This window comes from Moschus berezovskii, chromosome 16, assembly GCF_049115385.1.
Source record: "Moschus berezovskii isolate FMDL1 chromosome 16, NW_MosBer_1.0, whole genome shotgun sequence".
Lineage (NCBI taxonomy): Eukaryota > Metazoa > Chordata > Mammalia > Artiodactyla > Moschidae > Moschus > Moschus berezovskii.
Genome location: NC_142475.1, coordinates 5,943,237 through 5,957,303, shown reverse-complemented (window position 1 = coordinate 5,957,303; position 14,067 = coordinate 5,943,237). Strand labels below are relative to the sequence as shown.

The window sequence follows — 14,067 nt, the reverse complement described above, 5'->3', positions numbered from 1 at the left end:
CATCACTTCATGGGAAATAGTTGGGGAACCAGTGGAAACAGTGTCAGACTTTATTTTTTTGGGCTCCAAAATCACTGCAGATGTTGATTGTAGCCAGAAAATTAAAAGACACTTACTCCTTGGAAGGAAAGTTATGACCAACCTAGACAGCATATTAAAAAGCAGGGATATTACTTTGCCAACCAAGGTCCGTCTAGTCAAGGCTATGGTTTTTCCCGTGGTCATGTATGGATGTGAGAGTTGGACTTGAAAGCTGATCGCCGAAGAATTGATACTTTTGAACTGTGGTGTTGGAGAAGACTCTTGAGAGTCCCTTGGACTGCAAGGAGATCCAACCAGTCCATTCTAAAGGAGATCAGTCCTGGGTGTTCATTTGAAGGACTGATGCTAAAGCTGAAACTCCAATACTTTGACCACCTCATGAGAAGAGCTGACTCACTGGAAAAGACTCTGATGCTGGGAGGGATTGGGGCAGGAGGAGACGGGGACGACAGAGGATGAGATGGCTTGATGGCATCACCGACTCAATGGACATGAGTTTGGGTGGACTCCGGGAGTTGGGGAGGAACAGGGAGGCCTAGCATGCTGTGATTCATGGGGTCGCAAAGAGTCGGACACGACTGAGCGACTGAACTGAACTAAAAACTGAAATAGTTCTCTAGTTTAAAAAAAAGAAAAAAACTAGAGAGGACAGTTTTTTAGATGAAGACTTGGGGACATGAGGCAGGACAAACTTGACAAATGTAAGGAATTGAAGCAGATAATCAACCAGGATGATGACAAAAGACAAAGTCAGACAGAGGGAAGGTACTTGAAGGCACCCAGGTGCAGAGGTGGAAGTAATGTAGTCTGTGAGAGAGGATACGACTGGAGGGAAATCTTCAGGAACCAGCATAGAATAGAACTGATATCATAAGAAGCTCAAGAAAAGGTACATGAAAAAGACCAAGGCTGTAATTTTGAAGAATAACAATATTTATGGAAGCGGTCCCTGGAGAAGAATCACAGAGGGCAACTGAGAAGGAGCTCTCAGCAGTAAAAGAGGAAAACGTGGATGAAACATTGTGATATTAATGAAACCAGGAATACGGTGTGAAAGGGTTAGTCGCTCACTCATGTCCGATTCTTTGCGACCCCATGGACTGTTGCCCGCCAGGCTTCTCTTGTCTGGATTTCTCCAGGTAAGAATACTGGAGTGGGTTGCCATTCCCTTCTCCAAGGGATTCTTCCTGACCCAGGGATCAAATCTGGGTCTCCAACATTGCAGGCAGATTCTTTAGCATCTGAGGGATATATAAGCCCACACAAATAAACCCAGATTAAAAGTGGGCATACTGATGATCTGAAATCATTTTCATTAAAATGGGAAATGCAAACCACAGCTCGGTTTAAGGACTCCTTTAGAGCAATGATGCATTTAGGATGGCATGGCCTTCAGTTCAGTTCAGTTCAGTTGCTCAGTCGTGTCCGACTCTCCGCGACCCCATGAATCACAGCACGCCAGGCCTCCCTGTCCATCACCAACTCCCGGAATTCACTCAAACTCATGTCCACAGAGTCGGTGATGCCATCCAGCCATCTCATTCTCGGTCATCCCCTTCTCCTCCCGCCCCCAACCTTTCCCAGCATCAGAGTCTTTTCCAGTGAGTCAACTCGTCGCATGAGGTGGCCAAAGTATTGGAGTTTCAGCTTTAGCATCAGTCCTTCCAATGAACACCCAGGACTGATCTCCTTTAGAATGGACTGGTTGGATCTCCTTGCAGTATAAGGGACTCTCAAGAGTCTTCTCCAACAATGTACCCAAATAGCCTGTCAATTTTTTTCCAATAGCAGCAGGACTGAAAATTGAGACAACTCATAGAAACTTTAGCACTCATGCCCCTAAGCAGTGAAAACTTGCCTAACAAAGTGTGAAATGCAGAGTAGATGCAGCCTTCTCATTTCTAATTTCTTCCTCACACCACATCCATCACTTAATAATAAAAACAGATCAGTTGAACACAAATGAAGGAAGGGAAAAAAATAAAAACAAAAATGAAAAGACATGAGACCCAAGCCACATTTCTCTGCTTCCGTTTCTGTTTTAAAGAAGGGATTTAATTAATAGTAGACACAGACAGAACTGAATTCAGCTTTGCTTTTGCTTTATCATTTCCACAAATCATTGTATGAAAAGGGAAGAAAAGCAAACAAGCAAACATGTTCATTAGAGGTTGTTTAAATAACTGAAGAAACGGCAGGGCTCAGGAGTGAGTCTGCTGACCTACCTAATCCTCTAAGCATCTCCTCACACTGGGTTCACATTCCCAAGTTTCCCCAAAGGAGTTAAATACATATGCTTGAAAGTGTGAAAGTGTTAGTCACTCCGTCGTGTCTGACTCTTTGTGACCCCATGGACTATAGCCAGCTGGACTCCTCTGTCAATGGAATTTTCCAGGCAAGAATACTGGAGTGAGTAGCCATTCCCTTCTTCCCAACCCAGGGATCAAACCTGAGTCTCCTGCATTGCAGGCAGGTTATTTACTGTCTGAGCCACCAGGGACGCCCTAATCCTCTGGATGGTTCCTAAATTTACTAAGTGGCTAGCTTGGACTTGGAGAAGGAAATGGCAGCCCACTCCAGTGTTCTTGCCTGGAGAATCCCAGGGACGGGGGAGCCTGGTGGGCTTCCGTCTATGGGGTCGCACAGAGTCGGACACGACTGAAGTGACTGAGCAGCAGCAGCAGCAATACCCCTGCTAGCCTCGGAATAGCCTTTCACAGGGGAACTCTGAAAACTTTAAATGCTGTCTCAGGAAGGGTTACCCTTTTGTATATGAAGCGCTTGCATTTCTATACTTTCTCCAAATTAGCACATAAACCAACCACAAAAGCTTGGTCTGGTCTTATTTTGCACATGCTGTCAGACCTTCTTCCCTAAGGAATGTCTACTTCATTTGAATGCTAATTAAACTTGCAGAAAAGTCTTAAATTAGCCTAGAAATATGCAAGAAATAGTGGAAGTTTTGGTTCGGTGATTATGCCAGATCTCCTTGGAAAATTATTGAAATGATCATTAAAAAATAATTAAAAGTGCTGAGCTATATTTAAGTACCCGTTATGTACTTCTACCTCCAGTCAGCTGTAAAAACTGCCTTTGAAAAATCATTCCAGTCCCTTGAGAATGACTTCATGCAAAAAATGAAGGAATATGACCATGTTCTAATCATTACTTCTTGGAGTATCTCTTGAAAACTAATTTTCAGACACTTTCCCTCATTTTAAAAATAATTCATAGCTATTTTGTTGGTTTTAAAGAGATCAGTCTTGATATTGGATTCATCATTAAATATGGTCTATTTGTATAGATATATTATATCAATTTTAATGTACATATTATATAGTCAGGTGACATAGGTGTTGCTAGTTCTAATGCTGACAACTGCCAGCCTCACAAATTTGCCCAAGACACTTAACTTTTCAAGTCTCTACTGGTGGCTCAGATGGTAATGAATCTGATCTGCAAAGCAGGAGACCTCAGTTCTATCTCTGGGTCAGGAAGATCCCCTGGCGAAGGGAATGGCTACCACTCCAGTATTCTTGCCAGGAGAACTGCATAGACAGAGGAACCTGGCAAGCTATAGTCCATGGGGTTGCAAAGAGTCAGACATGACTGAGTGACTTACACACTACCAAATTTAAATAAAACTAATGATATCTTTGCGATATGACCTCACTGAGATTTTTTTCAAGAATTAAATATGTTAATATCTATGAAAATATTTTGCAGCTATAAAGTAGCATGTTCTGATCGAACAGAGGCATTAAAATAAGGAGCAATGTAAAATCTGATATTATGAGTTTAAAAGTACTTTGCAAAATGCAAGATGCATTGTTAGTATTGATATTATGGAAATAACTATAACTAGATCCATCTGTATTGGAATTTCTGCTTAGATCTACATTTGGGAATAAATATATGTTTAATATTCTACACAATGCAGAATTTAAATATACTTTTTGCATTGCTTCATCCAGAGATGTGCATTAAAGGCTTCCTTTTGCTTCTAATTACTGTCATGGAGCATTGGTTACTCAGCCAAATATTAGCCAGTAAGTCAATCTGTGCCTTTATTTTCTTTCTGTAAAATGGAAATAATAATACCTACGCTAACTTCCTCATAAAAGTCATAGGGAGATAAAATGAGAATGTCACAGATGTCAGCTAAGAGGTAGAGCCAAAAAGCTTTAAACTTAACCTAATAGTTAGAATGTGACAGTAAGTAATGATCAGGAAAATAACCCTTGGTATTAAAGAACTTCCCAGAGAATGGTGAAATTATAAATGATTCATAAATGAGTTGTCTATATTGTAATTCCTATGCTCAGCCCTGGAACAAAGTAGACATTTGTCTCAGTCTTTCCAGAGCAGAAACTATAATCAACATTGTTTAATCCTAAATTGTTTAGTGTATTCTAATCTTCTGAAAATATGATTAACAAGAATAGCTGATGAGCTCAAATAATCTAGTCCCCTCCTAAGCCAGGTGTAAGAGAATTTATTGTATTTATGCTATTTTTAATAGCTCAGATTGATCAAGACTCAACTCATTAAGACATATAGGTATTATTATCCAGTTTGCCTAGTATTATGACAACTGTCTTATTTGCCTGGAAAATCCCATGGATGGAGGAGCCTGGTAGGCTGCAGTCCGTGGGGTCGCTAAGGGTCGGACACGACTGAGCGACTTCACTTTCACTTTTCACTTTCACACATTGGAGAAGGAAATGGCAACCCACTCCAGTGTTCTTGCCTGGAGAATCCCAGGGATGGGGGAGCCTGGAGGGCTTCCATCTATGGGGTCACACAGTGTCGGACACAACTGCAGTGACTTAGCAGCAGCAGCAGCAGCTTTTCTTGACCCAATTGCCAGTCAGGTCTCTTGTAAAACATATTTATTCTTTTTGGATCCTGGAGTGAGATGTGTTCCAAGGGTCCCACAATCACCCACAAGTTTGGTGATTTGCATGACTCAGTATGAAGTGGTATTTATCAATTAAGATTTATTATAGTAAGGCATACAGTGCGGGAAAAGCAAGAAAAAGACATTCACACGCAAAGACTAGAAAATAAGGTGCAGATGTACTCAGTCCTACTTCCACGAGGGTCACATGAAAGTCATCTTTATCACCTGCTGCGGGCAAAGACAAAATACCTCGGCCTAGGAAAACTCAACAAAGTCTTGGAGTCTAGAGTTTTTAAATGGGTCTGGTCACATAGTTACATGACCAGCCATGGTTCAGACTACAAACTAGACACCAAGTACACATCATAAATCTTTGTGTTTACATTAAACAGTGTTGACAGCCTGGCACATCCCGCCACACTGCCTGAGGCATACAGAATAACATCATTAACCAGTGGCTATGTGAACACTCCAGGAGTTTAGTTCTCGGGACTTTGAACAAGGGTCATTGCCCTGGTTCCAGGGTCCCCAGAGATAAACAAGAACTGAAACAACCTGCTGCATTAACACTTTCAATGTGCAGCAAGAATAATAGCTTAAGGGTCTCCTATGCCCCAGTTACTAAAATGAGATCTCAGTGCTATAGGCAGAAGAGTAGAGTTCACCTTTGAATGACTGTAACCCATGCTTTTTGGATATATTAAGCAACTTCTTCAAAGCAGAGCAGTGATCACCAAAAAATAAAAAAGAAAAGGTGGCTATTCTTACAATCTCTAATTTCCTCTCTCCAATACCATTCCTGAAACAATATGCTAGCTAAAATATCTTTGCCTATCCAGTGATGGCACACAGTGCTCTCATTTTGAAGCTTATCACTTTCCTTATCATTTCTTTTCACATGATATGTCAAACATGTCCATAACTCCCTCAAGTCTTCAGATAATTACTTCTACACTTTCTTCCTTTATGTTTATTCATCTAGAGGAGTTTATATTTCTTTAATTTGGGGCACAATTGTCAATAATAAGGTGACTATCATTTCCTCTTCTTATTTGGCATACAGGGAGAAATTGGCAAGGAAATGTATATCATTAAGCAAGGAGAAGTCCAAGTTCTTGGAGGTGCTGATGGCACTCAAGTTCTGGTTACTCTGAAAGCTGGGGCAGTGTTTGGAGAAATCAGGTATCCAAAAGACACCTTGTAAATGTTGAAAACTGTCATTGGTCATAAAAGAAAAGTCTTAAGTCATAAAATAAGAAAAGTTCCTGCTCAAATTCATCAGTGGTTTTATTGTGCTGACAACATGGATAAAATAAGGATTTTCACATTTCTATTTATCCTTTCCCTTCCTCCAAAGATCATTTAAGCCCAAGACTTAGGTCAGTGCCTGGCATAAGGTATTTGCTTAATGTATGTTGAACAATGCATGTTTGCATGAAAGAACGGATGATCAAAGAGATTCGGAGAGCTAACATCGGACTGTTGGAAAGCTTGAATGCCAGGAAAAGACAGTGGTTTTGAGTACGTGAGCGGGACCAAATTACCTGAGTCCAAATCACCACCCCTCTACTTAGGAACAAAAAGCTTTGGTTTTTTTGTTACTTGAAACAACTGTCCCTCATCTTAATAATTTGGATAATAATAACACATATCTTAGAGGGTTGATAAGTGAGTTAATTCATTAAAGGCACTTAGAGCAATGTTCAGCATCTATTAGGAGCTCAATAGATATTAGCTGTTGTTATTATTATTTGCTATTGGCCAGGAGAAGTTTGTCCTAAAGGTGAGTCCCCAAGAGTAAGAATCAGTTCAGTTCAGTTCAGTCGTTCAGTCGTGTCCGACTCTTTGAGACCCCAAGAATCACAGCACCCCAGGCCTCCCTGTCCATCACCAACTCCCGAGTTCACTCAAACTCATGTCCATCGAGTCGGTGATGCTATCAGCCATCTCATTCTCTGTCGTCCCCATCTCCTCCTGCCCCCAATCCCTCCCAGCATCAGAGTCTTTTCCAGTGAGTCAACTCGTCGCATGAGGTGGCCAAAGTATTGCAGTTTCAGCTTTAGCATCAGTCCTTCCAATGAACACCCAGGATTGATCTCCTTTAGAATGGACTGGTTCGATCTCCTTGCAGTCCAAGGGACTCTCAAGAGTCTTCTCCAGCACCACAGTTCAAAAGCATCAATTCTTCAGTGATCAACTTTCTACACAGCCCCACTCTCACATCCATACATGACCACGGGAAAAACCATGGCCTTGACTAGATGGACCTTGGTTGGCAAGGTAATGTCTCTGCTTTTTAAAATGCTATCTAGGTTGGTCATAACTTTCCTTCCAAGGAGTAAGAGTCTTTTAATTTCATGGCGGCAGTCAGAACCCGTAGTGATTTTGGAGCCCAAAAATATAAAGTCTGACACTGTTTCCACTGTTTTTCCATCTATTTCCCATGAAGTGATGGGACCAGATGCCATGATCTTTGCTTTCTGAATGTTGAGCTTCAAGCCAACCTTTTCACTCTCCTCTTGCACTTTCATCAAGAGGCTTTTGAGTTCCTCTTCACTTTCTGCCATAAGGGTGGTGTCATCTGCATATCTGAGGTTATTGATATTTCTCCCGGCAATCTTGATTCCAGCTTGTGCTTCTTCCAGCCCTGTGTTTCTCATGATGTACTCTGCATAGAAGTTAAATAAGCAAGGTGACAATATACAGCCTTGACGTACTCCTTTTCCTATTTGGAACCAGTCTGTTGTTCCATGTACAGTTCTGACTGTTGTTCCTGACCTGCATACAGGTTTCTCAAGAGGCAGGTCAGGTGGTCTGGTATTCCCATCTCTTTCAGAATGTTCCACAGTTTATTGTGATCCACACAGTCAAAGGCTTTGGCATAGTCAATGAAGCAGAAATAGATGTTTTTCTGGAAATCTCTTGCTTTCTCCATAATCCAGCGGATGTTGGCAATTTGATCTCTGGTGCCTCTGCCTTTTCTAAAACCTGCTTGAACATCTGGAAGCTCATGGTTCACATATTGCTGAAGCCTGGCTTGGAGAGTTTTGAGCATTACTTTACCAGCGTGTGAGAGGAGTGCAATTGTGCGGTAGTTTGAGCATTCTTTGGCATTGCCTTTCTTTGGGATTGGAATGAAGACTGAACTTTTCTAGTCCTGTGGCCACTGCTGAGTTTTCCAAATTTGCTGGCATATTGAGTGCAGTACTTTCACAGCATCATCTTTCAGGATGTGAAATAGCTCAATTGGAATTCCATCACCTCCACTAGCTTTGTTCGTCGTGATGCTCTCTAAGGCCCACTTGACTTCACATTCCAAGATTTCTGGCTCCAGGTGAGTGATCACGCCATCATGATTATCTTGGTTGTGAAGATCTTTTTCGTACAGTTCTTCTGTGTATTCTTGCCACCTCTTCTTAATATCTTCTGCTTCTGTTAGGTCCATACCATTTCTGTCCTTTATCGAGCCCATCTTTGCATGAAATGTTCCCTTGATATCTCTAAATTCTTGAAGAGATCTCTTGTTTTTCCTATTCTGTTGTTTTCCTCTATTTCTTTGCATTGATCACTGAGGAAGTCTTTCTTATCTCTCCTTGCTATTCTTTGGAACTCTGCATTCAGATGCTTATATCTTTCCTTTCCTCCTTTGCTTTTCGCTTCTCTTCTTTTCATAGCTATTTGTAAGGCCTCCTCAGACAGCCATTTTGCTTTTTTGCATTTCTTTTCCATGGGGATGGTCTTGGTCCCTGTCTCCTGTACAATGTCACGAACCTCTGTCCAGAGTTCATCAGGCACTCTATCAATCAGATCTAGTCCCTTAAATCTATTTCTCACTTCCACTGTATAATCATAAGGGATTTGATTGAGGTCATATCTGAATGGTCTAGTTTTTGCCCTACTTTCTTCAATTTCAGTCTGAATTTGGCAATAAGGAGTTCATGATCTGAGCCACAGTCAGCTCCTGGTCTTGTTTTTGCTGACTGTATAGAGCTTCTCCATCTTTGGCTGTAAAGAATATAATCAATCTTATTTTGGTGTTGACCATCTGGTGATGTCCATGTGTAGAGTCTTCTCTTTTGTTGTTGGAAGAGGGTGTTCGCTATGACCAGTGCGTTCTCTTGACAAAACTCTATTAGCCTTTGCCCTGCTTCATTTCATGCTCCAAGGCCAAATTTGCCTATTACTCCGGGTGTTTCTTGACTTCCTACTTTTGCATTCCAGTCCCCTATAATGAAAAGGACACCTTTTTTGGGTGTTAGTTCTAAAAGGTCTTGTATGTCTTCATAGAACCATTCAACTTCAGCTTCTTCAGCATTACTGGTTGGGGCATAGGCTTGGATTACTGTAATATTGAATGGTTTGCCTTGGAAACAAACAGAAATCATTCTGTCATTTTTAAGATTGCATCCAAGTACTGCATTTCGGACTCTTTTGTTGACCATGATGGCTACTCCATTTCTTCTAAGGGATTCCTGCCCACAGTAGTAGATATAATGGTCATCTGAGTTAAATTCACCCATTCCAGTCCATTTTAGTTCACTGATTCCTAGAATGTCGACGTTCACTCTTGCCATCTCCTGTTTGACCACTTCCAATTTGCCTTGATTCATGGACCTAACATTCCAGGTTCCTGTGCAACATTGCTCTTTACAGCATCAGACATTGCTTCCATCACCAGTCACATCCACAACTGGGTATTGGTTTTACTTTGGCTCCATCCCTTCATTCCTTCTATAGTTACTTCTCCACTGATCTCCAGTAGCATACTGGGCACCTACCGACCTGGGAAATTCCTCATTCAGTAGCCTATCACTTTACCTTTTGATACTGTTCATGGGGCTCTCAAGGCAAGTATACTGAAGTGGTTTGCCATTCCCTTCTCCAGTGGACCGCATTCGGCTCTGGTCCATGTGATCAGATCGACTAGGTTTCTCTGATTATGATTTCAGTGTGTCTGCCCTCTGATGCCCCCTTGCAATACCTACCATCTTATTTGGGTTTCTCTTACCTTGGTCGTGGGATATCTGTTCACAGCTGCTACAACAAAGCACAGCTGCTGTACCTTACCTTGGACATGGGGTAGCTCCTCTCGGCCATGCTTTTGCGTGTGGTCGGTTCTGCCGGAGCCAGCGTCGCTCGCAGAATAGTTGACCCTTAATATCTACCAGGATATTGGTTCCGGGACCCCCACAGATACCAAATTTCACCAGTGCTCAAGTTCCTTGTGTAAAACAGCATAGTAGAATCAGCCATTCGTGTCTGTGGGTCCCTCGAGTGAGGGTTCCACACCCCAGGATTCAACGGACCAGCCTGCACAACCTGTGAGCAGTAGCACAACCTGTGGATACAAAGCTCTGATGCTACAGACAGGAAATTTAAGCATTTCATGGGCTAAGCATTTCATATGTATTATTATACTCATCTATTCATCTGACAAACCCTTATTTTGAGTGCCTAGTCCATGCTAGACTGTCAGGGATTGCTCTAAACTCTGGGAATGTACTGTGTAAGCAGTGAACAAGAGCTTACAGTCTTGTGGGATAAAGCTCACAATAAATAAACAACTACAGATAAGATAAACTCCGTCGTGATAACTGCTGTGGAGGTAAAAATTGTTGGAAAGTGACTAGCGATGCCACTTCACGTACATGTCCACGGACACCTCTCTGGACAGACAGTATTTCAACTGAGCCTTGAGAGAGTAAATGGAGCGAACATCCAGACGTGGCGGAAGAGCCTCCCGGATGAAGCAACCGCAAGTGTGGAAGGCTAGCGGGAAGGCAGCCATTCTGGCTGAACGTCACAGAGGTCAGTATGGCTGGTGCTCAGTGAATAAGGGGCCCTGTAGGGTGACGGGGACACAGAGGTGGGCAAGGACCAGACTGTACAGATCTTTCAGGCCACAGTGAGGGACTTGCATTTTATTCGAAATACCAATGGATGCCAGCAGAGGATTTTAGGCAAAAGAATGATACAGTTTGAACTGTGATGTTAAAAGACCACTCTAACAGCTATGTGGAGAAAAGGCAGCAGAGGAACAAGAATGAAATACAGGTGATCAGTTAGAAGTCAGCTGCAGGGGTTCAAGTGAAAGATGATGGAGTCTTGAACTAGGATTTTGGCCCTTAAGGTAGAGTGCACTGTCAAGCAGTTATCAGCATATCCACTGCACAATTGGGAAAATTGTAATTTCAAGGTATCAATTATTTTGCCCAGGATAATATAGCTAATAAGTGAAAGGGATAGTATTCAAACACAAGTTTCATGGATCACGGTCAAGTGATCTTTCCACCATACCAGGAAGAAAGGTGCTCATTCAACCTTTTATTTCAGAGCTGCTAAGAAGTTATCTTCAAGGTTCCAGAGATATGACTAATTTCAGATGAGTTTATATGAGCATGACTAAGGTTTCCTTAGAATATTGAAGCATGTTATTTTTCTGTTGATAATGTGGATTCTCTTTTTAAATTTTTCCTCCTTGCTTAAAACAGGGTGGGCACACCTGTGGGGGTCCTGCTCTGTGGCAAGAGTGAAAACGCTTCCCAGAATGTCCAGGCCTTTGTGTATTCTTTGCCTGTTTTCTATTGCTTCTTTACTGGGAGTCCTTGCAAAAGTGATTTGATATTTTAGTGACTTAATAATCACTGCAGTCCTCAAGGTCACAAAACAAGCGACAGTCTAATCTAAAACATTGCAGAAATTAATTAGGTGACCTCTCTCAAGGGTCGAGTACTCCCTGAAGAATAAAGCTTTATAAATACAAGTACGTTAATTGCTGATATTATCATCACGGGAGGAAATACTCTAAAAATACAATCCAGGTGCTGCTGAGCTGTGATTGAAAGGAATCTTAGATTCTTGACAGCAGTTTCTCAAATAAATCTCTTGTTACACACTGGGCTTGTAAGGCCAAATTGAAACCAGTAGACCAGACAAGCTCTAAATTTGCTCAATAATTTGGTTAATTCAAGCAACAGAGAGATTTCTGCCTTGATTGTCTTCTTGGCTGTGGTTGAGGAGAGATAGAATGTGTCTGCTTCTTCCCAGATACTCCCAGGCCTCAGAGGCCCACAGCTGTCATATGCCCCTGGTACTCTAGTTATTTATTCCAGCAATGGAGGCTTGGCTGCCAAATATCTAGTTACTGGAAAGTTCTAGCAATCGTGTTTACTACTCAAAAATGCTGTGACCTTTGTAAAAATGAGCTAAGTCCAACACCATCATGTAACTTTTTGAAGAAGGTTCTTTTTTCTTTGGAAAAAAAAAAAAGGAAAGGACCGAGGGCTTTCAAGGACATTACATACTAATCCAAAAGAGCAAAGCCCTGACTAAAATATAGATTTACAGCCTGTCACGGAGAAAATCCAGACCACATTTCCAATTAACATCTCAAGAGTTCAGACACCCCATTTTTAATAGAGAGACCCAGGGTCTGCTGGGGGATGGCCTTGTAGTAGTTCTGACTCCACTGTTGTTTTTTTTTTTTTTCACAAATACATTTATTGCCAAGTCTTATTCACTGAATATGTTTAACCGCTTCCTCTCCTTCTTCTGCATCTGTTAAAAATCTCACTTTTCCTGAAAATGCATCTGAAATTTTTCCATTGCTAGTGCTCTTATGATTTCAATAGGAATCCCTACTGGTTTCATCTTTCTTTGGATAACCTCCCACTGGAAAATATCTGTTCGCCTTTCAAGACTTCAATTCACATGTCACCTCTCTGAAGCCATCTCTGCTGCTGCTGTGTAATCGCTCAGTTGGGTCCAGCTCTTTGCGACCCCATGGACTGTAGCCCATCAGGCTCCTCTGTCCATGGGATTCTCCAGAATACTGGAATGGGTTGCCATGCCCTCCTCCAGGGGAAGCCATCTCTAACCTCCCCCAAAATAACCAGCTGCTTGCTCCCTGGTGTTCCATAGCATTTCATGCATGACTTTAAAACAGGAATTACCACTAATTTATAATTAATTTGCTCAAATGGATCTCAATAGACTAAGCAATTAAAATGTAAGAACTAAAACTTTCCATCGTTAAGTCACCAGCAGCTATATAAAAACTAGACAAAGTGTTGATTTTCACTGATATTCTGCCATCCAAAATAGTTTACAGGTGCTATTCAAAAATCTCTAATTAATTAAGTAGTTAATTGTGATTTGATTTTAAAAAATTATATTTGAGACACCTTACAGCATAATGTGAAGTGCCTCATGGAAGGGCCACACCTGGCCTGGTGAACAAGAATGATAAAAAATCACCTCCTCCAAGCGCCTTACAAATAAGAGACAAGGAAACAAGATTCCCATAGCAGGTGATAAAATGCTCGGATTGCACTCAATGATGGAGCATACACAGGAGGTTATAGACTACAAAGGTTTCACAGGATCAATCCTTTAGATTTAGCCGTTGCTTTGGGAAGTGAAGGCAGACTTTTCAGAGCTTCTCAAAAGACATGTGGAGACAATACAGCATGCAGACAATATGTGTGCATAAAGGTCAGTCCTGGTAGCCCATCAGTTCAGTTCAGTTCAGTGGCTCAGTCGTGTCCAACTCTCCGCAACCCCATGAATCACAGCACGCCAAGCCTCCCTGCCCATCACCAACTCCCGGAGTTCACTCAAACTCATGTCCACAGAGTCGGTGATGCCATCCAGCCATCTCATTCTCGGTCGTCCCCTTCTCCTCCCGCCCCCAACCTTTCCCAGCATCAGAGTCTTTTCCAGTGAGTCAACTCGTCGCATGAGATGGCCAAAGTATTGCAGTTTCAGCTTTAGCATCAGTCCTTCCAGTGAACACCCAGGATTGATCTCCTTTAGAATGGACTGGTTGGATTTCCTTGCAGTCCAAGGGACTCTCAAGAGTCTTCTCCAACACCACAGTTCAAAAGCATCGATTCTTCGGCGCTCAGCTTTCTTCACAGTCCAACTCTCACATCCATACATGACCACTGGAAAAACCATAGCCTTGACTAGACGGACCTTTGTTGTCAAAGTAATGTCTCTGCTTTTTAATATGCTATCAAGGTTGGTCATAACTTTCCTTCCAAGGAGTAAGCATCTTTTAATTTCCTGGCTGAAATCAGCATCTGCAGTGATTTTGGAACCCAAAAAAATAAAGTCTGACA

The 14,067-nt window shown here is 41.9% G+C and overlaps 1 protein-coding gene across 1 annotated transcript in view; it reads left to right on the top strand.

The window, feature by feature from the left end:
- The window catches only part of CNGB3 (cyclic nucleotide gated channel subunit beta 3), a 194,958-nt gene that overhangs the window by 159,521 nt on the left and 21,370 nt on the right, over positions 1-14,067 (top strand). The window contains exon 15 of the mRNA XM_055432099.2: positions 6,009-6,127. Coding sequence (XP_055288074.2) covers positions 6,009-6,127 — 119 coding nt within the window. The remainder of the gene's footprint in view (positions 1-6,008; positions 6,128-14,067) is intronic.